Genomic DNA, 24,645 nt, shown 5'->3' with positions numbered 1-24,645 from the left:
GCAGGATGTTTTATAAGCCTGATGAACTTGTGAGTACCTCCTTCCCCATGCTGCCTTTTTCAGTTGTCCTTCAAAAACCTATAGCCCTTCAGGGGAAGGAACAGTGGACGTTACCTTTGTGGTACCATATTTATTCACTGTCAGGATAATTAGTAATGGGAGAAGATGAGCTGAAAGTTTTGAAGTGCTAGGAGTTTAACCTAGCTGGTGCAATTTTGGATCAGTGAGAATTATTTAAATCCCTTTTGCATGTGATCTGAGTTTACCTTATAGGTTATTGTCTTTCTAGGCAAAGTAATCTCTAAATATTAGAGTATTTTTACTTACAGTTCAGTTTAACTCTGCTGCTTGAATTAACTAAAAACATGTGCACTGCTGCCATCCAATTGGCTGCTTTTCTCTCTTTCTATTTCTGCTTATTTTGGAATGTCTTTGCAGCGTGACAGAATCACAAGCTTCAGGAAATCGGCTGTGAAGAAAGAGAAGCCTCTCATTCAGCATCCTATTGACTCCCAGCCTTCCATCAGTGAGATCCCACATGCCCAGGCACTTGTTGATGAGCGCTGCATGAACTTATCAGAGAAAGAAGTTATGGATCTCTTTGAAAAAATGATGGTAAGGTGTGCTATGGGGAGAACTGTCCTGTTCCACTGGGTAGCTCTGCTCTGTTCAGTGGAGCTGTGAATGTCTTTTGAAGGATTGGATAAGTGTTAATTAACTCTTACTTGATTTGCTTGTTAAGGGATTAGTCTTTAACTTTTCCAAGTAATGGTAATTGAAGCAGACAATGGGTCTGTCTCACAGACACTGAAGTTGTGTGACAAGGCTGTTCACCAGTAGTGATTGCAGAGCATTGACTGCTCTTAGGTGCCAGTCTGAAATTCCTTTGACTTTTAATGGCAAGCCTAGTCATGACTAATAATGACTGCATTGTATTTAATCAGTTATCAAGTTAAAAGAAGTGTCTTAATAGATTTAATCTAGCAGAGCATTTTGACTTTTAGGCTTGTTTTAAATACATCAGTTTAGCTCTATCCCTTCCACAAGCTACTAATCCATGTAATAACAGCCTCTGATTAGATAGTGCAGGAATGGTGTCCACTGTGATAAGATTTCACTGCAAACACAGGAACATCACAAGAGTTGGCACTTATGCATCAACTTGAGATGTAGAATTGTGGTGCTTGTCCTGCAGTTTTACTTCTTGAGCCAAATTTCACAACTGTTAACTTCTCTTGATGCAGTTTAAATTTTGGCTAAGTCTCAAGAACAATGAACACTTGAGGTGACAGAATTAAAGGAGAAAATCATGTAGGGCAAAATCAAACACACACAGATAAACTGGAAAAAGTCACTTCTGTTTGCTTGAAAATTAATTGTTTAACAAAAGTAGCTTAAAAAGAACAAAGACAACTAAAAATCCTGAGCTGTGTTCCTGATGTTGTGTGGTCTGGTTCTTTGCAGGAGGACATGAACCTGAACGAGGAACGCAAAGCTCCTTTACGAGACAAGGACCTGAGCACCAAACGCGAGATGGTTGTCCAGTACATTTCTGCAACTGCCAAATCCGTAAGTACTCACCTGAGGAAGGAGCCTGGCTTGGAGTCTTGGGCTTTTCAAGCTTGAAACTTGAATTTTTTTGTCTGGATTTATCTCAGAGTGGTAGGAAAAAATAAATGTGTATTTGCTAACACACTTGTGAGTGCTTGGAGCTGCATCTGAGCAGTTGGCTTGCATTTGCCTTGCTGGGCAATGTCAAAACTTGGTCCTTTCTTAGAAACTATAAGAAATTGTAAATCCAATGATGTAGAGTCATGGATGGAACCTGAGCATATTTCTGTGCAATTCATCTTAAGAATTTTTGGTACCCAAAGTTTCTTTGTGGTTTCAGTAATGATGTATGTGCTAGACTCCTTTAGTGAAAGGATGGTCCTAAAACCAGTTCCAAATTACGTTTTGAATAGAAAAATGTTTTGACTTTTCATCGATGTTGATTATTCTCTGTAATTTGATTGATTGATTGATTAACCCTTCATACACAATTTTTGAAGTTTGTCTTCTTTGGGATGCAAGAAGTGTAAGGAAATTGAAGACTGGATACACCAACAGTTTTGGGGCAGGGAAATAAAATTTCAAGTAGTGAAGAGCTGCAGTTTATTTTCTGCAGTTGAACTTTGGTATTAATAAGTTATAAAATACACCCGCAATGTTTTGTGTGTGTTAAAAGTTGACTGTGGCAAATATAGAAATAAGTAAAGATTATGCTGGTGTCTGGCTGAGGAATCTTTAAGCCTAGATTGCAAGCAGTACAATTGACTTGTTAACCTTGAAAATCACCTCTGCAGAGTTAAATTTCAAAAATTAAGATGACAATGACATGCAATTATTATGCAAATGCCTTGCCTGAAACATTATAAACTTCAGTGAGGAGAAGTTTGTGTTATAATGGTGATGAAATGGTAATGAAAGTGGTGATTTAAGTTCTTAGAGGAGTGATGTTCCTGCATGAGTTCATCTTAAAGAAAATCCACAGTCCTTTAGTGTGTGCTGGAAGGAATCCAGTGCTTTAAGCATGGTCCAACTAAATGTACAAATTACTGGAGAATTATTCAAGCTTAGGCAGTGAATGCTATGAACTATGAGATTACTGGAGAATTATTCAAGCTTAGGCGGTGAATGCTATGAACTAGACTGTCTTTGGGAACTGTTAATTATGCTTTGTAAGGTTTTCATCTTCACTTGATGATCAATATTAAATCTGGAATTTTTCTTAGTATGCAGAAATACTTTAGTGAAGCAGTAGAAAATGGAAGTAGAAATGGAAGTATTTGCATTTTTTTCCCCAAAATGCAGTTGAACAGTGGTGATGTGTGTCATGTACACTGCAATTGAAATGCAGCTGCCTCCAGCCCCAGAACTGTGCAGCTGAGTGAGGAAAGCATGGCTACCATTGCATGGCTCTCTGCTGAAATGTTCATGCATTGCATTGCTCCCCATGTCTGCTGCAGCATGGGAAACTTAACAGAACTGGGAAGACATTTGCCTAAATGTACTAATAATTTAAAACCAAGTCATCCTAAAAGGTCCTCGTACACGAATGTGCACTTTGGGCTTAAGTCAGCACCAGTGTGGCTGTTTTACACATTGCAAAGTGTTTTTCCTAGAGGAAAAACAACTCATGTTAAAGTTTGTGTGCCTCAGTATGTCCTCCTTGCAATTGAATCACAGCATTTGAATGGAATCTTTCAGAAATACACATTACCTTTCTGTCGTGTTGTCCTAATTTAACTTTTAAATAGCTAGCATCTTGATTGTTAAAAAAAAATTAAAATACAGAAGTTAATTTTAAAATGTTGATTGGGATCTTATGGTGGCGCCAAATCTCATTTTCACTTGTGATTTCATCTTCTGTTTAGTGCAACTACTATATTCTCCTCAATGAATTCAAGCCCTACTCAATCTTTACTGCATCATCAATTGTCAAACTTTCCTTTCTTCAGGATTGTCTTCCATGAAAATGCTGGTTGCATTCAAAATGATCTGTCTTTAAATTTTCTACCTTTTTCTTTTGTCACAGATAATTATCTGTCTTCCCTTTTTACACTGCAAATACTTGGACCTTCTGCTTAGAGCTCACAAAACACATTTAACAGTTGATGTGACCTTTCTTGCAGTTCATTTCATGTTTGTTTTAATTAGGCTTTTGAGCTCCCTCCCTTCATGTGAAAATATCACTCTCATTTGCTGATGTTGTCTTAACCAAATTATTTTCAATTTGGTGCTTCATTTGCTCTGCCTGTGTGCTGTCTGCAGCATGTTGACCATGCTTTTCTGCAACACTTGTCTTCAGAGTTCTGAGAAAGGAACTTTGGGTTTCACTGGGTGAAGAAAGTTTTCCTTGGCTATGGAGGACATGTAGAAGCTGATGAGCTGGATGCTTTCATGGGAAGTGATTTTCTGTGCTTCTCATTCCTTCTCTCACTTGAAGAGAAAGATTGTTGACCATGGAAATTATACCTGAGAACTGGTGAAGGATTGAAATTCTGTTTCAGAACTGACCCCGGTGACATTTTGTGCTGTACTGACTAGTTGAACATTGGTGAGAGGAGAAGATAATAGGTTAGGAGAGGAGATTGTCTGGTGATGGCAATCGCTTCTTGTGCTCCTAGGGGAAACTTCAGGAAGACAAGTGTTGATTGTGAGACTTGCAGGGACTTTTGTTTCTGAAAGAGTTCCTAAAGGAAAAATGGAAGAGAAAGAGTAGCAAATGAAGCAGGGGGAGGCTGAGCAGAGCAGTGGTGATGAGAGGAAGGTGGTTGTGCAGTGAGCTGGCTGCTGGCAGCCCTGCAGCAGGTGAGCTGAGCTGAGCAGGAGAGGCTGCACTGCTGGAGCAGATGTCCATGGTGCTCCCAGCAGCGTGGGCATTTGTGCAGGGTGACAGAACAGGGCACAGATGTGCTGCCTGCCTGCACTTTCCTCTGGGGAAAGTCACCTTTTTGTTCATGAATACAGAGAGATGCTGTTCCATGGTAAAGAGGAGATGGCATTCTGAAAATCACTGTTTAATTATCCATGTAATTAAAAGCATCCATACCGAGCAGTTGAATAAAAATGTCATGTGAGATTTTCTGAAATGCAAGTTGGAGTTATAACTGTAGGCTATGTTTTTGATTACAAAAACTTAATTAAATTCAGTGGTGACATCATCTAAACAGATCAAAAGCTCCATAATAAAAGCAGTTGTTATACATACAAGGAAGTCAGTATGCCATTAGTGTTCTCAGTGTCATATCTAAAGTATCTGACCTGATAATTTTAACAAATGGCATATTTAATCTTTCAAGATGTAGCTGTCGAGACAGGTATTTAGTTATTTGTAGGTAAATGTGTCAAATACTGAAGATTCAGCAGCAAAACATAAGAATTTGAAATTGTTGCTCCTGCTGTAGAGCTGCTGTTTTGCTGTAGAGAAGCTCTAACCCCTAAACAGGTTGATAAAGTAATTAGAGAATGTAACTACTACTAATGATTAAACACTGAAAAATGTGTGTGCAACTGCATCCTACTAAGTACTGTGCTGTGTTTATTTATGTGTTATTGTTATCTTTTTTACACAATAACCTCTCTTGGCTGACCACTGCATGCAGATAGTCGGAAGTAAAGTTCCGGTGAGTACGAACACGAGAGTTTTCTTTTCTCTTATGAACTTCCCTTTTTAGAGATTAGGCTGGAATAGTTTGGATTTCTGTATGGGTTTTAAAAGTTCAGTGGGCACAACTGAATGCTTGTTTTATCAAAATAATTGTCAACCACCTCAATCATGTTGATCTTACCAGTATGAGATCACTGCTTACACTTTTGAGGGATTTCTTCAAGGTTTCAGGAGTCAATTTCCAAGTACTTCAAACTCACTGAGCTCATCTCTTCATTGTGAGCAACAAACATAATTTAAGCTTCTCTTGCCTTTTATTGAAGGCAGGCACTTGAAATTTAAAAATTGACAATATTTGGCTTGCTTCATTCTGTTTAGATGGGGAATTTTTTATGTTCTAATTGTTGTTATTCATCGCTTGTCTTGGAAATGCCAACTTCAGCAGATCAATGTGACAATAAGATTGATTTAAGGGATTCAGGAGGTCTATATATTTAAGATGAGATCACTGAGAGCATAACTTTTCTCTTATTAAGGACTCATCTACATTTTATGTTGTTTTGATTGAATTCAAATATTATAGAGAAATATTTGGGATTTAATTTGTTGGAGTGAGTTCAGCAAGTTTTTGTTTCCTAGTATATAGGATTTTTTTGGGAATAATTGCACATGGATTTAAAATAGTGGTTGAAAACAAAAATGTTCTTTTAAATTATGGATGGACTTTATTTTTGATTACAGCCAAAACAGGCTTTTCAGGTACAGCAAAGCTTTCCACTTAGGTCATATTCAGTAATTAAATTCTGTAGTAGAAATAATAGAGAACAATCTATGATTTCAAACTGTCTAATCATCACCTCAGATGTAGTTAGGTTTTTCTCCTACACACTATATTCTTGTATGTTTTTCTCTTGGCTTTGTTTTATTCAGAGTGGCCTTTAAAGAGACTTTTGTGTTCACCAGTACTTCTTAGTTTTGTGCACACTATTGGCTCTTCCTCTAATTGAGGAAAATATCTTCATTGTGCTTATGTATTTGAAAGTATTTGATTTTTGAGGGGACAAATGATTAATTTTCCAGTTCAGTGTGTTAAAACCAGTTTCAAATAATCCCTGCTGCTGTGTAATTTCCTTTTGGTGTGAATTAGCCTGAACAGCTGCTTTGTGAAGAGATTATTTTATAAAGCAAGCTGATACTCCCACAATGGGTAGGGGAGAAATTCTAAGATGCTTTCTTCCCCATGCCTTTGAGTTCAGGGTCTGATAGAGAGCAAGAACAGCTCTGCATTAAAAGCATGTTTTTGTGCTAATAACTTGCTAAATACTAAAATAAGAAATGCTGTGCCTGGTGTATGGCTTTGCATATCATTGCTTAAAGAGCTCTTGCACCTCCGTGTGCTTCCTCCAGGGTTCATCCTTTAGGACCTCTTTGCTTCTGCCAGCACGTGGAGCTGTTTCCTTCAAGATTTACAGATGCCTGTGATCAGGGAGGACAGGAATTTTGGGCTGTTCCTGTAGTGCTGTTGGCTTGTAGAGATGGCAGAGAAGAGGCTTCCCTGTTCATGGGAACTTGGGAGATTGAACTTACTTGAATTTTACATGGGATCCTCAGCACTGCTGGGACTGCTGTGTGGTGCAGGCTCTCATTTGAGTTGGCATCAGGGAATCATTCTCTGCCTTAATTGTAACACTGAAGGTGACCAGTCATAAAGGAATTCCTAAGATTTTCATTCTTGAGCATTGGTTTAATCTCTGAACATTCTGATGTGGGACCCAACCCTCTTCAGTTTCTTTCTGCTTCACTTTTGCTTCCATCTTTGTTAGGTGTTCTCCTGTAAAACATTTTTCACTGAGACCTTACACCTCCAAGTAAATGAGAAATGTTTGTATTAAAATCTGATCCATATAAAGGCATAGCAATTCTTAAAAAGAGTGTTCCAGTCAAACTCTCTTTGAATAGGGAAATAAAAGAAGTTGCACCGGGTTCAGCATTTGAGTTAACATGGCTAGAGATGAAGTGGATTGAGACTGAGACACTGATTGCAGGGAATAACAAAGTAATCCTGGTAAGCTGAAAATTCTCTGAAAGATTTCAAGAATGGCTTTTTATGAGCTGTCTTGAGTGACCATCCATTTTGAAGGAGGAGGAAAATGAGGAAGAGCAGTTGGTTCCTTGTTGCTGTGCAATTAAAGGTGCTTTTCAAAGAACCACTGAAGAAATGTGCCTGTCCTGCAAGCTGTGGGAAGGAGCCTTGGCAGAGCATGCTGCCAGTTCTTTGAACTATTGATCTATTTTTGAGGGAGTCATGGGTCTTCTGAAAATAAGGGACTAGGCAGAGCAGAGGTGCTTCACCAACGGCCTGGATGGCACAGAAGGAGGAGGCAGCAGGATCCCAGCTTGGTTTAAATATGAAACAAAGAGCAGCAAACATTTCAGGTTGCCCCGGTCTGAGCTGGAGTCTCCTGTGGAGCTGGCAGCAGGCTGCAGTGGAAGGACAAACCCATCTCGTGGGAGAAGCCACTGCCTTGCATTCTAGAGAGCTGTTCAGGGTCTAGCTTAACAGGCAGTGGCACTGACTGACATTGCCATTGCCTCACCTCTGTACATTTTGTGGCTCTCAGCAGCATTTCTGTTCTCTTCTTTTTCCATTTGGGGAATGGCTGAAATGACAACATTTGTGCCCATTTGGATCTGTACTGTGTAGATGATGTGCATTAGTTACACACAAAATCTCTGATTCCCATACATCCAATGGGTTCCTTTTTCCTAGTTCTGTACCTTATGGTCCTTCAGAGTGATGATTTTTCTGAATTTTGATGATATTTGATATGTTAATCTGATTTTACAATGAGCTCCTGCTCCTATAAATATAACCCCACCCATTTATTCCTTTTTCTTTCAGTAGAAGAGCATCTCTTTGTTTAGGATGTTGATGGTGACTGATTTATATATAGTCCCTCTATATCCTTCTTACTCATCTTTGCCTTGGTCCTTTGATGTGATGCCCAGCTGAAGGTGCTTTGCATGTCAGCAAGGAGCAGCTGGAAAGCTGACACAGTGCAGAGGACCCTGATGTCTCACTGCAGTCAGTCTGTCCTGGTTTTGTTCTGAATCTGAAAGTATATTGTGAACACAGTTCTGGTTTGTGCCTGGAATCTGCCTGGGTCAAAGACATTAATTTAAATTTAGCCAGGTCATTTTGTCATCAGCCATACTTAGTGTATTTTTGGAAAATGAATGGTAAGAATTTGAAGAGAGCAAAGCAGCAGCTTCATAAGAAGTGGAGCTTTGTGAAAGAGAGACAAAAAATGGAATATTTGTGGTGGAAGTGATACAATTAAAACCAAATGCATATAAATCCTCTTCTAGGACAGGCACTTGATACTGCCTTTGCAACCATGACATCTTTATCAGGTTCTCTTCAACAGACCCTTCAGAGCTAAGGAGCTTTAGGAGCTGCAAATGAATCAAAACCACTCTTCTGAGATAAGCCTGCTGCAACTTGTCAGAGCTGTACAAAAGATTAGTTGCACCTTTTGGAAAAATGTTTTGTCTTGTTCAAGAGTTTGAATACTATAGCTCTAAAACTGATATTCAGGTATTTAATAGTGAAATGCTGTGTAAGTAGTTGTTCTTCTGTAGTGGCACTTCAGCAGGGGGGAGCTCTTTGTCAAATCTCCTGTATGATTTTTTTTGCAGCAAACAAGATCCTCTAGAGATCTCTATTGGGGTCAAACATGAACTATGGTACAGCAAAAAATTGGCTCAGGAAATTGCATGAACTGGGTTTTTTGTATGTCTCTCTTTATGGTTGTTCCAATACACTCTTATTACATATGTTAATACAGCTGAATGATGGAATTAAATTTTTCTATTCCATTTGTAGTACATGCACTTTTACTCAAAGTGAAAAAGATTCCAGCAAAAATAATTATCCTTGTGATGTAAAACCAAAAGTATTAAACACTGATGACAAATCCAAGTCAAATCAGCTGTCTTGAATACTTATACTGTGATTTGGAAATTCCTGTGGAAATATTAGTCCTCTATTTAATCATCTAAGCACTGCTTGATCACTCAAACACTCAGCAGCTTTCTGCCTTCTGTGCTAGGGGGGACTAAAAAACAGCAAGCACGAATGTACCCTGTCCTCACAAGAATACATCCATGAACTGCGGTCTGGAATTTCAGATGAGAAACTTCTTAATTGCCTGGAGTCTTTGAGAGTGTCTCTAACCAGCAACCCAGTCAGGTAAGCAGAGCAATTTCTGCAGGAGTTTTCATCATGCTGTTTTTGCTAAGCAGGAGAGTTGTGGGCTTTGGGGTTTTTTGGGAACCAGAGTCATTATGCTAATGCTTGTTGACAGGAGAGCAGTGTTCTCAGCACCCTGCATCAGGAACAGTGAAATGTTTGCAGCTGTCTGCAATATCTCCTCACCTTTCTCTGTGGCTTTCAGCAATTTGTACTTGCTGGAACTGTTTGCCTTCGTGGCTGATCAGATCTTTTGGGAAGTGAGACCAAGAGTGGAGCCTGTGAAGGGATGCACAAGCAGTCACAGAGAAATAGCTTTGCAAGTTCTGCATTTGATTAAGAAATAATTAAAAACATTTTTCTTTGGTTTTTTTTTTCCAGCTGGGTTAACAATTTTGGACATGAAGGTCTTGGGCTCCTGTTGGATGCATTGGAAAAGCTTCTGGACAAGAAACAGTAAGGACCTGGACCTTTGAAGGGAGGGATGGGGAGGTTGGGAGGATTTTCCTTTTGTGATTTTCCTCTTTCCTTTCAAGGCAAGAAAGTATTGATAAGAAGAATCAACATAAACTTATCCAGTGCCTCAAAGCATTTATGAACAATAAAGTAAGTATTATTTTAAATTCACATATTTTATCATGTTTGGGTTTTGTTGAGTTTAACATGTATATAACATTAAATGATAGAGAGGCAAGGAAAGCTTGTATATCCAGTGTTTAACTCTTTGGGAATGCAGGTCTTGAACTCAGTGTAACTTCTGTTGAGAGTCTCCTTCATGAACCATTCTGCATGTTTTTTTAATTTTGTTAAATATTATTGATATTTGGAAGTAAAATATTTGAAAAAGAGAGGATGATAGTATAAATTTAAGGTAAGTAAATGTGGAAACTAATTACTTGGAAGTTAAAAAAAAAGCTTTCCAAATTCAGATTTCAATACAAGATTGTTAATGTAATGTACTTTTCACCTGATTTAAATTGAGTAGGATTTGATATGTTTTTAGCTGCAGTTTTTAAGTTGGTAGGTCATGGGGTTAGGTTAAGTTGTATCTGATTTGTTTCTAACACAGGTTACTCAGGTTTACAGAGTATGAGTGCCTTCTAGAAGCTGATGTGTAAAAGTTGTAATTTTACTTTATTCACAGCAAAATCTGAAGTCTTGTATTTATGTATCCTCCCCAGCAAATAAAACTGCATAAAAGTTACTTATAATTACTTTTGGTCAGTTTAGAAATGAAATGGAAGAAAAGCAGTTTTTTCATACTTCTGAGATGTTTCAGATATAGACAGAAAATAAAACCTGATTTGTCTTTAGATGGGTACTGATTTTACAAGGTCCTGGTGTCCTGAGGAGCTGTATCTGTTTCTTTCTGTCAGGAGAATGCAAATGCATTCTGGGGCCCCTGACCTGTGTCCCCAAGCAGTGATGGCCAGGGGGTTGGTGGGGTTTTGGTGGGGTGCTGCCAAACTCCTCTGGGAGGGAGAGGCTGGGAGAAGACCTCAGGATCTTAAGTTGGGGATGAGTTTCCAGGGCAAGCACAACCTTTTCATCAGGAGCTTTTTGTTTCTGCCAGTACGGTTTGCAAAGGATCCTAGGAGATGAAAGGAGCCTCTTGCTGCTGTCAAGAGCAATTGATCCAAAGCAACCCCACATGATGACTGAGACAGTGAAAATCCTTTCTGCTATCTGCATTGTTGGGGAGGAAAACATGTAAGTCACATATTGATGCTTTTTTTTGGTGCTCATGAGTTGTTAATTTGGACACAGTTGAGAAAAGTTGTCAGTGAAACAAAAGTAACCTGTTAAGTCTTTAATAATGTGGTTTAAAATGAGACTTCACCTGTTATGTTGCTCTAATTCAGTATTAAATCAGAGAAAAGCAAATGAGCAAAGACCTACACACTGTGGCTGAAGTGGAAGGTGTGAAAGGACAAATCACTTCTCAACCACAGGAACCAGGAGTCTACATTTACATGGGCTTTGGAACAGTTCAACTTGGACTTACTTAGCACTTGCCCATGAGATTTTTAAAACAAAGATGATCAGTTGTCATATGTTTCCTGTAAATTCACCACTGTGTTTATTTACTGAAGGTTAAAATGGGCAAACTTCATGTCTTCTGTGCAATAAATGGATTAAAACATTCTGATTCCTGAAAGGACAGTTTATTAGAATTTCCTGATGTTAAACATGTCAACTGATATGAAGTGCACAGTTTGTAAAGGGAGGGATTTTTTTCCCTCATTGGTTGTTTCATTGCTGAAAAAATAATATAGAGATTTAGTCCCCCTTTTTTCTCATTTCAACATTAATCTTGTAGACATTTATAACACTTGGCTCTTGGATTGTTTTCAGTTTCTGTAGATAAATGCATTTAAACTCTGTCAGTGCACTAAGCCTTGAGTTGTGTGAACAGTGGGCTGAGTATGTTTGAAATGAGCAAGTTGGCTGTGCTGTGCTCTCCTGACAGTTTGTCTTTCTCTTAGCCTGGACAAGCTTTTAGGTGCTATAACCACTGCTGCTGAGAGGCACAACAGGGAGGAACGCTTCTCCCAGATTGTGGAGGGCCTGGAGAACCACGAGTTCATCCAGCTGCAGGTGAGTTTGTGTGTGTGTGTGCTTCAGTGCAAGGCTGAGCACTGTGTATGGCTCGGGGAGCTTTGATTCACACACATCTTCTAGTGCTGTTCATCAGGAAAAGAAGAGAAATAAATATAACTGGCCTACTGGTACTATATTTTCTACTTGTTAGTGGTGGGAGGCCAAGGAACTCACTTCTTGTCCCAAAAATAGGATTAAGAAATCTTGACCTTACTAAAGAGAGTAATCAGTGATATTTCTTTCCTTGGATGCCAGGTGTAATGTTCAGGTAATAAATCTGGTCCTAGTGCTGGTGCCTTTAAATATTCAGATATATGCTAATTATGGCAGGTGTAGCATGGGGTGTGCCCATTTTTGGCAGGGTTCCTTTTGGGATGAGTGAAGTGCAGGATATCATTGTTACTTTTGTCAGCAAGGACTCTGCACTCTTTGCTGTGTGTATTCAACATGTGCCATTCACCAGCCACTAGTGCCTCTCCGAGGGTAACCTAGTGAGCTTTCAAAATTATTTTTATAAAATAATAAAGTAATCTGTGCCAGGGTTTTGACTATCATGACTTAGATCATGTTCATTGCTGCTTCTGTATCCATGGATAGAGATTTTTATTTTCTGTGGGTGCCAAAGTTTTGGTTGGCATTAAGATGTGAGCTTTTTTTAGTTGAGATTGGTTGGGTTTTTTTAGTACTGCCATTTTTGCATAGAGGCCAAGTGGCTGAATATCCTAATAAGGGATGACTTTGACTTATGACCATCTCATTATACACTAATTATGCACATTTTGTACTAAAATTTATTTTTCAGCTACCTTGGCTGAAAGAGATGGAAAAGTACAGGCAGGGCAGGTATCCTTGGGATGCCTTTTTCCAGTCTTGGCTCAAATCCACATCAGCTGTAGCTGCCTTAATGCTGTGTTTACCATCAGCACCTCTTGTTTCAGAGCTGATGAGTTAATGATGGCCAATAAGTGTCTATAAATGACATTCTAATCTTAATAGTGCTATCACTGGAGAATTCATTCTGGAGTTGTCTCCCACTCCATGACCTTGTTGATTTAAGGCAACCAGACCTTGTTGATTTAAGGCAAACAGCAGCCACCACCCCCCATTCCTGCCAGCCTGCCCTCCCAAAGCTCACGGATACCTCAGTGAAGGCACAATTGCAAGACTCATTACCTTGTTTCTGACAAAATCCTTCTTTGCTGGGAATGTATTAGCACAAGCCATTAAGGCAGAGTCTCTCTGGCAGAAGCAATCAGAGCAGATGGCACCTCTTCTCTCTATTAATTTCAGATTGGACATGTGCTTTGGCTTGTTAAGTCATGTCATAGTAGTAAAATAACAAGAATCATTCAAGCAAGCATGATGATACTGCATTATCTGAAGATGCAGCTCTATCAAGAGAGTGCCTTTGAAAGGGTGTTTTAATAGAAATTTGAGACTCCATAAGGTGTTCTATTAAAGCTAAATAGTGAATGTAATTAAAACAGGAAGGTGCTTTTTATCTGATTTTTTTCCTCTGCAGCTATTGATTTTTTTTTGTCCTACTCTAAAGCTACTTCTATTTGCAGTTAACATCTTTTACCAGACTTGCTATTTCCCTTGAGTCCCATTTTAGTCTTTTAAAGTGGACCAGCACTTTTGGTGTTGTGCTGTTGTCTACCTGTTTTCAAATAAATCAATTAAAGTGCACAGCTGTTCAATTAAAGCATTAGCCACTACCCTGAGACCAGGCATTTTGCACAAGTGCTCTGCAGGAATGGAAAAAACACCTGGTGATGTGACTAATTTGGGTATGGGTGTTTACTGGGTGGTTTTTAAGTTGTTAGTTATTGTAGAAACAGTTGGCTTTCAAACTGGTGAATGCTGAGGAGAAACAGAAGGAGGTACAATGGGAAACTTCAGTTTGGGAATAGCTAGTGCATGATTTTAGGGTGGGGAGGCCCCTGGATCCCTGCAAGTGTCCCAGGCCAGGCTGGACAGGGTTTGGGGCAGCCTGGGACAGTGGAAGTGTCCCTGCCATGGCAAGGGTGGCACTGGATGGGTTTTGAGGTCCCTTCCAGCTCAAAGCAGTCCATGGTATTACTCTGTAATGATCATTCATGTGGTACTCTTTTGATACAGTGGAAGCATCCTGATATGGAAACAGAGCGGTATTTGATGTTGCTAAAATAAACCCAAGTGTTGCATGTGTGCTGCATAATAAATAATTTCCATCTCTTTGGTTTTATAAATCAACTGAAACAGTGACTGAAGGTATTGATTTCCATTCTGTGTTTCTGATTGCAGGTGGCATGTATGCAGCTCATCAATGCCCTTGTTACATCTCCTGAGGACCTTGACTTCAGGATACACTTGAGAAATGAGTTTTTACGTTGTGGCCTGAAGAAAATATTGCCTGTAAGTCACTTGTATCCAGGAGTTGGGCACTGTCCACTGTGAATGCTGAAGATAACCAAACTGTTTAACCAGGACAGCAGATGGGAAGGATTTAGAGGTGTAGAGGGTCAGATTCTCAACCCAAATCTGCTTTCAGCCTGCAGAGTTACAAATTCAGATTCTCATGAGCTGCAGAATAGTAGTTGAGACAAGTCAATATATTAGAAATTAAATGAGGGTAGCCAAATGCTGCATAATGAGCTCAAAGCACATGCAGTGAATGTGAATCTGACTGTGGAACCAATCTTGGATTAACTTTCTTTGTATATGCTGTTCCTGTTGTTTTCTGTGAAATCTGGTTTTCTTTAATCTGCCTGCTGAGAATGCATTGGGACATTTTAAAGGAAAATCAAATCAGAAATTCATTCTGAGGCTGCATGTCTGTCTTCATGCAGCTGCACAGACAGGAATATTTCTGACTTGGGGAGAGATTTGTAACTCTGAGCCAAGAAAACATTCTCATGCTTACATCAAAAACAGTTATATTTTAAGGTACTCATCATTTTCTTGCAAAAGATGAGAGAAATTGGAGTACCTGCTTATATTTGTCTGAAACAATTTATTCTGCTATGGTTTTTAAGATGAGAAGTTTCAAATTGTCAAATTGTCAGAAACAAAAACTTCAATTTTTGGCTCATTCAGCCTTGAGACACTTTCTGATGCGTGATGTTATTTTTTCTTAGGGATATTTTTAGGTTTATGTCATATAGATACATTAATATGATCTAGTGACTTTCTTTGCTGTGGAACATCTGAACAAATCTTTTTACACTTGTTTAAACCTCTTAAGCTCATGCCAATTAATGTTTTGAAATATACCTATTGTGGTTTTTTTAATGGAATTCTGACATTAGCAAGCAGGAACTGCTATGTAGAAAAGGATTCAACTGGATGTCTTGTTGTTTGTTCTGTAGCCCATAGCTGCTCTGTGAGCTGATGTTTTGCCTTTAGTTTTTCTCAGTTGAATCATTATAATAAAAAAAGCCCAGGCACTGAGTTGAAACTTGCTGCTGTTCTAAAGGTTAATGTCTTATATTTCATCATGATGCAGTCCTTCAAGGGGGGAAATTCTTGCTTTAAGAAAGGAAAAATTAAGATGTACTCTACCTTGAAAAACAGGCCTTGAAAGATAAGGAAAATGACGAGCTTGATATTCAGCTGAGGGTGTTTGATGAGAACAAAGATGAAGACCACTTTGAACTGTCACATCGTCTCAATGACATCAAAGCTGAAATGGAATATCCTTTAAGGAAATGCTGTTCTAACTTGTGTTGTTTCAGAACTTTATTAAATGGAAATTACAGTGCTCTATGTGCAGGTTATTTGTCTCAGTTGTATGTCTTACCAGGGGCTTTGTCAAGCAGATTTCTCTCCAGTTGCTTTTTTTGTTGGAAAATATTTGGATAATTAGTGCTTAAATTTGCATGTCAAATGTAAGTCATTGGGAACTGAATTAATTTTTCATAAATAACATTTATTAAGCTAAACTCTGTCTCATATTACATGAAGAGATAAAATTATACCCGTGGAAGATCATAAGTTTGAAGAAAAATGAGTTTTGATAATAAAAGGAACAAAATTTCGTGTAGGTTCTGAAGCACTACAGATGTGTGACTTTTCTAGCTGTGAAGGAACAGGAAATTTAAAGTTACCTAAGTTCAGAATGGCTGCTTGCAGGTTTTAGGAGGAAGCAGAGGGAGGCGGAGGCAATCAGTGGGAGGACTATAAAATCCCCTGGAATGTTGTTGCTGTGCAGAACAGGTAATTACAAGTAAGGGTCATCTCCAGGCAATTAAAAAGATTGACCAGTGTGTGTTTGCCAGCAGCCTGGCTGAGCTCAGAGTGGAAACAAAGCTTTGTGTGAAATATTTTTACAGGATTCTAAAACATGAAGTCTATAGATGATTGTTCTGATTGATAGTGAAACATGTCCTAATTGATAAACAGGGCACAGAAATTCTGTGCATAATTTTAGTGGAGAAAGAATATTTACTGCTAAGGATAGGAGCTCAGAGTGTGGAGGGGTTTTACTTGAACAATATGGGAACTGTCGGGGGAGCTGTGTTTGGGTGGGGTGGCTCTTCTGACTGCAGTGAGGCTTTTTTGGGCTTTTGTTTGTTTTTTAAAGTTTTTGTTTTTTAAGTACTGTTATTTTCTTAACAATGTTTGCACTGATGTGAGCGAAGTATTTCACCTGCTGTACAATATGGTGAAAGATACTTCTTCTGAAAACTACTTCTTGTCAATTCTCCAACATTTCCTCCTGATCAGGAATGATTACTATGTCCGGTGAGTGGCAGCTGCCTGGCTGGGGTTTTTGGGGGGACTAGGGGCAGGAATAGAAATTAAGACCCTGCTAAACTGAGTAGGTCATGCCTAAAAAGCCACTCTTTGAGACTGATGTGTTATTTATGTTTTGCTCCATGTTATTATTAAAAAGGTCTTGGTAAATCTAATTGTGTTTATTTCAAAGACTTGAAGCTTAGTCTAACACCCTCATCCCAAAAACCTCTTGTGTGTTGGGCACTTTTTCTTTATTCAAGTTTGATATATTCATTGCTTCAAAGACCATGGAAGTTGTACAACTGATAATTGAAAATACTCCCACGTGCCTTGGATCTGCTCTTTTCAGTGTAAACTTCTCTTATGTGCAGCACGGTGTCATAGCAAGGTCAAGGCATCACATCCAAAATATTTACAAATAACAGTTTGAACTTGATGCTTCTTCTGGCAGTTGTAGAATTCAGATATTAGGAGTTAGTTGCCCCCCCTCCCCAACTGCATAAAGTCTTGTTCATGTTCTTATTGTCTTGTAAATGTTTCCTGTTTCAGACCTCAGTATTACAAGATCATAGAAGAATGCGTGTCTCAGATAGTGCTACACTGCAGTGGCATGGACCCAGATTTTAAATACAGAGGAAGGATGGACATCAATTTTACACATCTTGTTGGTTTGTACTCTTTAAGCAGTTTTACCTTGTTTTTCTTTGTGTTCTTCTGTCTGGACTTACACTGGCTGGGAGTTTTGTCAGTGTTCTGGAAATATGCATGTAAGCTACAGGTGTGCTTGTGGAGTACCAGCCCAAAATGCTGTAGCCTTTAATGAAATGAGACAGGGTCAAAAAAAAAGTGCCTGTTGCTTTTGTGTCATGGGCTCACAGGGAAATGATGGCTGGAAGCACCTCAGAGCTGTGGCATGCTTGACTTGACTTGTGTGTGGTCTTTTATTTAAATTCTAGATGCATGTGTGGACAAGGCTAAAGTAGAAGAGAGTGAAAAGAAAGCAGCAGAATTTTCCAGGAAGGTAAGTCCTGCTCATGGTGTGGAACAGAATCCTGACAGGAGCACAGTCAGCTTGTTTCCCAGCTGAAACTGGGAAGTAGTGGCTCTCACAATTCTATTTGTTGCTCTCCTGTGCTGAAAGAATCATAATTAAATAACTTAAGTGTGGGTATAAGCTTAAAAAAATGAATGAATGTGCTCTATTAGCTGCAGTTGTGCTGAAGTTCAGGTATTATGGAGGTGGATATTGAAATAATTGCAGATTTTGCTGCTCTGGTCAAAGTAAGCATTTTCAGGCCAAATGGCAGAACATGTTCTTGAACGTGATGATTGCAGGTTGAATTTTTAATGAATTTAAGCTTGCTGCAATAGGTGTGTCCTCGAGTTTGGTTTGAGAAGTCTGCAGTGTTCTCTTGGAGGGAAGAACCTGAGTAGCTGGGTCTGGGTGGTTCTGTCATTGACTGATTGATCGAAGAAATTGTGGTGCTGAAAGTGAACTTGTTATAAAAACGCAGCTAAAAGGGTTAGAAGTGCATCAATTGCTCCAGCTCTGATGCTGTTGAAAGAATTCCTGCCAGTGTAGGCTCTGGTGTGGCCATAACTGGACAAACTCTGCTGTGCTGGTTAAATCTTTACAGTTTGATGAAGAGTTCACAGCTCGGCAAGAGGCACAAGCAGAGCTGCAGAAACGAGAGGAGAAAATCAAAGAACTTGAATCAGAAGTCAAACAGCTCCGGACCCAGGTAATAAAGAAATATCACTTTAAGTTCCCCAGCTGAGTGGGGTTTTTTTTGAGGAGGAGTTGAAAAGAAATTGCCCCAGAGTAACTTGTCTGTCTGGAGTTTGGAATGTCTGGTAAAGGTGTATTGATTTGTTTGGCAGCCAGCATAACTTACTAAGGATAGTTAATAGAGGTAAGATTTTACAAAATTCAACCTGTCAAAGGTACCTGCTTTATTGAGAAAAAATGTTCCTTACACTACAAAAATCTTGCACCCAGCCTGATTTTTTTTTTCCTGCAGGTATTTGTTTATGCTTTCACATTGCTGCTTCTGAATGTTTTGCAGAAATTTTTTGTTTTGGAAGTGTTCATTTTTAAAGGCTTTTGGTTTTATATATATTTTTTACTCTTACACTTTATATAAGCCTTTTTTATTTTTTAGTTTTTACACCAGCTTTATGTTTTACACAGGTCATTTATACCTTTTAGGAGCTAACAGATATTATGATTTAGTGCTTTTGCCTCAGTCTGGCTTATTTTGTACTCCTTCAATGCCAGGCAAGGTCTGCCTTTCTGTCTTTATTTTTTCTGCCTTAAAGCCTGTGATCTCACTTCTTATTTGGGCACTAAGGTGGAGACCCAAACACTCCTGTTCTTACTTCCTTCTTGCCAATTTTCATGTTTGTTACAAATTCCTACAAGCCAGTGTTCCACTGAAATGTGACAGTCTGTTTTGATGAGTTCTCCAGCAGTTGTTGCATTGTAACTTGTGAGCCAAAGAAACACATTGTGCAAAATAAAAAAAGGTACTTTTAGTCTAATTAATTGTTAATCCTGTTTTATTGGTTCTAACACAGTTCAGATTATCCAGACATGACAGGGCATTCACAGTAATGCTGACCACTGGTTAATTAACCACGTAATTCTGGTATCTGCTCCCTTTTCTAGTGTTATGCTCCCCACAGAATCTGATGACACTTATTTTTAGCTGCACTCACCCCTCTGATGGTTTGACATGCTGCTGTTTCTCTTCCTCATTAATTAGTAAGAACTTACTAGAATGGCTATTGTGATTGCTCTTTCTTCCTCTCACCAAAGAAGCACTCTCAGATTCAAAGACAGCAGGACAGGGTGTTGCACACCCTTCACCCCTCCAGATGTCAGAATAGCTCTGAACAACTGTGGTCCTGTGACCTCTTCCACTGCACCAGCTGTTCCACTGATTGCTGGGGAAAATCTCCCAGCAGCAGATGAGTGTTGTTAAAATTCACCATGGTTATTCTCATCTCTGATGCCCCAGCTTGCCGGGGTATCCTAAGTGGGATAAATATTTTGTGCATTGGTTAGAAATAAAATGCTGTTCTGTTCACTTAAATGTTACTGCTACTATTAAATTTTCTTTAAAATTGAAACAATTTGTTTTTATAAAAATGCTAGGTTATTCAGTTTACTTGGCAGCTTTATGGTACGTGGGATAATCTATTGTTATTGTTTCTCATTTAAATAGGAGAACAGTTGCATTTCTCACTTTCTTGAGATGCAGTTGGCTAAAAACCATCCTGGTTGGTTCAGCTTTCTATCAAACTGCCTCCTGTCACTGATGGAAGGAATTCCTCTGTTCTGTTCCAGGGTCCAGGCCTGACAGAAGTCCCAGCAATACCTCCAGCCCACCCAAGTGAGAACGTCCCACCATCTCCAGCGCCGTCACTCCCTGGTGGAGCCATCCCTCCTCCTCCTCCCCTCCCTGGTGCAGGAGCAATTCCTCCTCCTCCTCCATTACCTGGTGGAGTAACAATTCCTCCACCACCTCCCCTGCCTGGTGGAGTAACAATTCCTCCACCACCTCCCCTGCCTGGTGGAGTAACAATTCCTCCACCACCTCCTTTGCCAGGTGGAGTAACAATTCCTCCACCTCCTCCTTTGCCAGGTGGAGCAGCAATTCCTCCCCCTCCTCCATTACCTGGTGCATCCCTTCCTCCACCTCCTCCTCCTCTGCCCGGTGCAGCCATCCCACCTCCCCCTCCTCTGCCCGGTGTGCCCCCACCACCCCCTCTGCCCGGGGGAGCAGGGCCTCCTCCTCCTCCTCCTCTGCCCGGGGGAGCAGGGCCTCCTCCTCCTCCTCCTCTGCCCGGGGGAGCAATCCCTCCCCCACCGCCTTTTGGGGGGCCCCCAATGCCTCCCCCCCTGGGAGGGGCTCCCTTTGCCCCCTTCCCAGTGGTGCCAGCACTGCCCCACGGGATGAAGGAGAAGAAGAAGTATAAGCTGGAAGTCTCCATGAAGAGAATCAACTGGTCCAAGGTATGCCAGAGGTGTGGGGATGATGTTCCTTCCCCTCCTGCACCGCACTGATAGGCTCGGTACCATGTAGTGATGGGTTTTTAAATCACATTCATTGGCTCATTGTTGTACCAAGTGTCCTAGGAAGCCAGCTTACTTCCAGTGCCTTGTCTCAGCTGCAGTGAACATCCACAGCAGCTTTGCATCAAGTTGTATATAAATATAAAGCTATTTCCAAACTGTTCTAAAGCAGCTTTCACACATACCTAGCAAAGCAAACCAACTTAAGCTTTTAAATTCGTGGTGTTTAATGTTGCTGTGAGTTCAGAGATTGCTGATATCAGGTCTTAGTGTTACTTGTTGATTGTTTATCCCAGATATTTATTGTTCTCAATCATTGATGTGCTGGAGCAGGGCTGTGGCCACTGGGAGGAGCCATGGGACTGCTCAAGGGAAAGGTTTGGGCATCATGAGCTTCTAGTGTCTTAGCTTGATTGTATTTAATCACATTTCGTTTTTAAAACCATCTTAGAATCTAAGCATTACTTGAGCAGTCAAGTGCAAGCACGACCTGATTTGCAAGTGAACCCTTAAAGCAGTTCCCAGTTATTCCTTGGCTCTCAGTATATCCAGTCCCTGTGGAGAAGTTACACAAACATCCAGGTGTGTGCTGGGGTGTGTTGTTTTGAAACCCCTTTTTGATCGATGTACCACTGCTCCTTCCATATAAAGAAAATTAATGTAGAGTATTAGATAGATCTGTTATCAAGACTAAATCATTGCATCCTAAAGTTGTGGTTGGCAGTTTTTAGTGGTATAAAATATGACAGATATGTTGATGCTTGGTGTAGGAAAAAGTACCAAAATCACTCAACCATCAAGGCAAATGAAAGGACTTGTATATATTCCATGCTGTGTGGTTCCTCTAAATTCTGAGTAGGCAAAAGACTTTGAGATAACAAAACAGCAGAATAATCCCACCAGCCTTGGAGGAGGAATCCAGAAGGTTGAGAGAGAGCCTGTGTGGAAATGTGTGGCATGGCAATTTATAGTTTCTTTTGGCAGAAGAATTAATGCTTCAATGATTTCAAATGACTTCAAAATATTTGGAGATGTGCTAAAACAATCTGAAAGTGTATCTGGTGGCCATAGTTTAAAAACAGGCTTTCAATATATTTAACTAGACTGATATAAAACAGCCTGCCATGTTTTTAGAGTATTAATTTAAATAAATTTTAGAATCAGTTTGAAAATCTTTACTTTTTCTGTAATTCTTATAAAATAATTGCACAAAAGGATAATGATAACTTCCCTTCTTCATTGTGGGAGGAGGAATTAAATGTCCTGGGGAGAAAGGATGGATCAGGATGCACTGCAGGAGTTTTGGAACTGTGGGACATAGACTGCTGTCCTGTAAGCACAGAGAAAAGCAAGCTTCTATTGTATAACACATATTGGTAATTGCAGCCAATTTCATTGTGATCAGTTCCATTGGGGAGTTTGTGGGAATAATTTCTGAAGTGTCTGTGTGAACACTGGCTGTGACAATGGGAAGGAACTGCAGATGGACGCTTTGCTTAAGTGCTCTGGGAACAGTGCCAGAGATCCCCTGCCTGCTGAGAAAGTGCAAAGTCTGTTTGATCATCACTTTTAAGGAGCCATCATTTGAGGAATAAAATTCTTACTGTTTAATTTAGTCCCTTTTGCTGTAACTGTCTTCCCCATTAGTGTTGGATTAAGGTAGTTTTTTAAAATGTCTTCCCTGGAGCTGCTGGTAAAGCAGGGCTGAAAGGTGGAGGACCAGGGTGTTGCAGGGAAATTGGAGTGAGGCTGACAAATGCAGTATTGCTAAATTCCCTGAATTTCATCTTGAAGTTAAATAGCCCTTGGAAATTATTTTCATTTTAAAAAATTTATAAACAATAATTAATAATGTGCTCAAAGCTGTTGGAAGAACATATTTTGCAAACAGAACAGCAGTTCTGAGTCATACATGAAGAGTCGAGTTGTCTTTCAGCTTCTGTATTGCAGAGCATTTTCTTGCTTTAGTACAGCCAGCAGAGAGCTCAGCCTCAGTCTCTTCATTTCCTGGTAAGTTGTTCCACACAATTCTCAGGTAGCACGAAAAAGAGTTTGGGAACTCTCTAGAAAGTCATCAGGAGAGAGCTAGAACACTTTCAGAGCCAGCTGCTGTTATTAGTTCTGTTTGGAAGACTTGCTGAGTGGGAGAAGTACAGTGAAGCCCATTTGTGGCCAGCTCAGCTCACCGTGCTTGTGCAGGAACTGCAGGGAGAGAACATTCCAGAACGGGGCTGAGCTTCCTCAGCCCAATTCTCACAGAGGTTCTGTAGCATTTGTTTTACCTTGGCTGTTGAAAACACTCCTAATTGACTCTGGAAATGCTGTTTTTCTTGCAGATCGAGCCTCAAGAAATAGGAGAAAACAGCTTTTGGGTAAAAGCTGAAGAAGATAAATTTGAAGACCCGGAGCTGTTTGCGAAATTGGCACTTACCTTTGGAACCCAAATGAAAGGTACATTCTTACTTTGCTCTTTATTGTGCTTTTATTAAGTTTAAAAGTGTGTAATGGCAGTTTCTTTTATGCTTTGTGCAATACCATGGAATTCATTTGATGGTTTTATAGCAGGAAGATGATTTAAAACATATATTAAGCATAACAGTCTATTACAAGAATTGCTCCCCCTTCACTTTACAGCATGAGGGGAGGAACCTTTTTTGCAATAATACCTTTTAAAAGTGCACTGTATGTTGCAGACAGATGTGAGTTTTCTTTTAATGGAATTATAATTAAATTTAAATTCTGATCCTAAAATCATGTTTATTTGCATTATTATTCCTAGCTGAGAATTTTTGGAATAAGAACAGCATTTCTTACTAACACAGTGTTAAAAAAGATTAATTCAGGAAGGGCTCTCAGAGGACTGTAATGAACTATTTCTTGAGTAGATTCCTTGAATTATTTCTGACTGTGTTTTTTTTTCTGTGTCCTTTTGAAACCTCTTCAAAGAGTTGGTCATGGCTGTGTTTTTCATAAGATAGATTCGTATTCCTTTCAGTAGTCAGTGAATTTAAACCATTAGAATTCTCTTTTTGCAGCACACCTTGGAAGCACTTTTTGGTCTAAATGTTCAGCTATTCCATGCAGTAATTCAAAAGCATCATTTGCAGTAATTTATAATTTTTTCCATGCCCAAGTTGGATTAACTCTTGGTTCCTAGCACTGCAGGGAGGGTAAAATGCTGTGGAGTTGGTCAGTTCCTTTGGTGTGACAGGAAGAGCTTTAAGGGAAGGAATGCCCAGCAGCAGATGACAGAATGGCATGAGCCCCTTCTAAATGAAAAGGACAAGCTTCTGCCTTGAGCTGAACTCTTTCACCAGAAATCTGAAGAAATGTTTCAGAATTCCTGAAAAGCTTCTTCGTTAAAAATGCTGAAAAAACCCTCTTGAAATGTTGACATAGCTGACAGTTTCCAGTGAGAAGAAATTCTTGTTGACATAGTTGCACAGTTGTAAAACAGGGAACAACAGCAACTCCTCCAATAGCTTGGTGTACTGATAGCCTTGCAAATATTTTTCCTTGTTTTGTTCTCAGTTAATGGCTGTAGAAAACAAGATGCCATAGCAAAGGATGCACATTACAAATGCTGCTGCACAGTACTCAGGATGTGAGAATCGTACTTGGCTGACTCCTGCAGAAAGGAGGAGTTGTCTGTCTGATTTCAAGGTTTTTTTTGGACTTGAGAACCTACTGGAAGTCAAAAAGACTCTTGGAGCATTTGTTGCAGGACAGACCCAAAGAATTGCATGCCAGAAGCAACTTTTCCATGCAGCTGCCACCTGCAAAGGGAAACATGGAATGATGTTCACTGTTCTTCCTCCCCTTTGTCCTTAAGCAGCTCCATGG

The 24,645-nt window shown here is 39.7% G+C and overlaps 1 protein-coding gene across 2 annotated transcripts in view; it reads left to right on the top strand.

Annotated features, from left to right (window-relative positions):
- Positions 1–411: 411 nt before the first annotated feature.
- Positions 412–24,645, top strand: part of DIAPH2 (diaphanous related formin 2) — a 151,903-nt gene continuing 127,669 nt past the window's right edge. The window contains exons 1-16 of one of the 2 annotated variants that reach the window (XM_031058841.1): positions 412–615; positions 1,465–1,569; positions 5,148–5,168; positions 9,265–9,404; positions 9,786–9,860; positions 9,941–10,010; positions 10,978–11,114; positions 11,891–12,002; positions 14,292–14,402; positions 15,561–15,679; positions 16,614–16,730; positions 17,274–17,392; positions 17,681–17,745; positions 18,362–18,466; positions 20,074–20,742; positions 23,139–23,253. In XM_031058841.1, coding sequence (XP_030914701.1) covers positions 427–615; positions 1,465–1,569; positions 5,148–5,168; positions 9,265–9,404; positions 9,786–9,860; positions 9,941–10,010; positions 10,978–11,114; positions 11,891–12,002; positions 14,292–14,402; positions 15,561–15,679; positions 16,614–16,730; positions 17,274–17,392; positions 17,681–17,745; positions 18,362–18,466; positions 20,074–20,742; positions 23,139–23,253 — 2,269 coding nt within the window. In that variant the 5' untranslated portion in view covers positions 412–426. The remainder of the gene's footprint in view (positions 616–1,464; positions 1,570–5,147; positions 5,169–9,264; positions 9,405–9,785; positions 9,861–9,940; positions 10,011–10,977; positions 11,115–11,890; positions 12,003–14,291; positions 14,403–15,560; positions 15,680–16,613; positions 16,731–17,273; positions 17,393–17,680; positions 17,746–18,361; positions 18,467–20,073; positions 20,743–23,138; positions 23,254–24,645) is intronic. The other variant, XM_031058842.1, reaches the window with a different exon arrangement.

This window comes from Geospiza fortis, unplaced genomic scaffold (genome assembly GCF_000277835.1).
Source record: "Geospiza fortis unplaced genomic scaffold, GeoFor_1.0 scaffold29, whole genome shotgun sequence".
Classification (NCBI taxonomy): domain Eukaryota; kingdom Metazoa; phylum Chordata; class Aves; order Passeriformes; family Thraupidae; genus Geospiza; species Geospiza fortis.
Note: the sequence above shows the minus strand (reverse complement) of the source record. Positions and strands in the feature narration are given on the sequence as shown.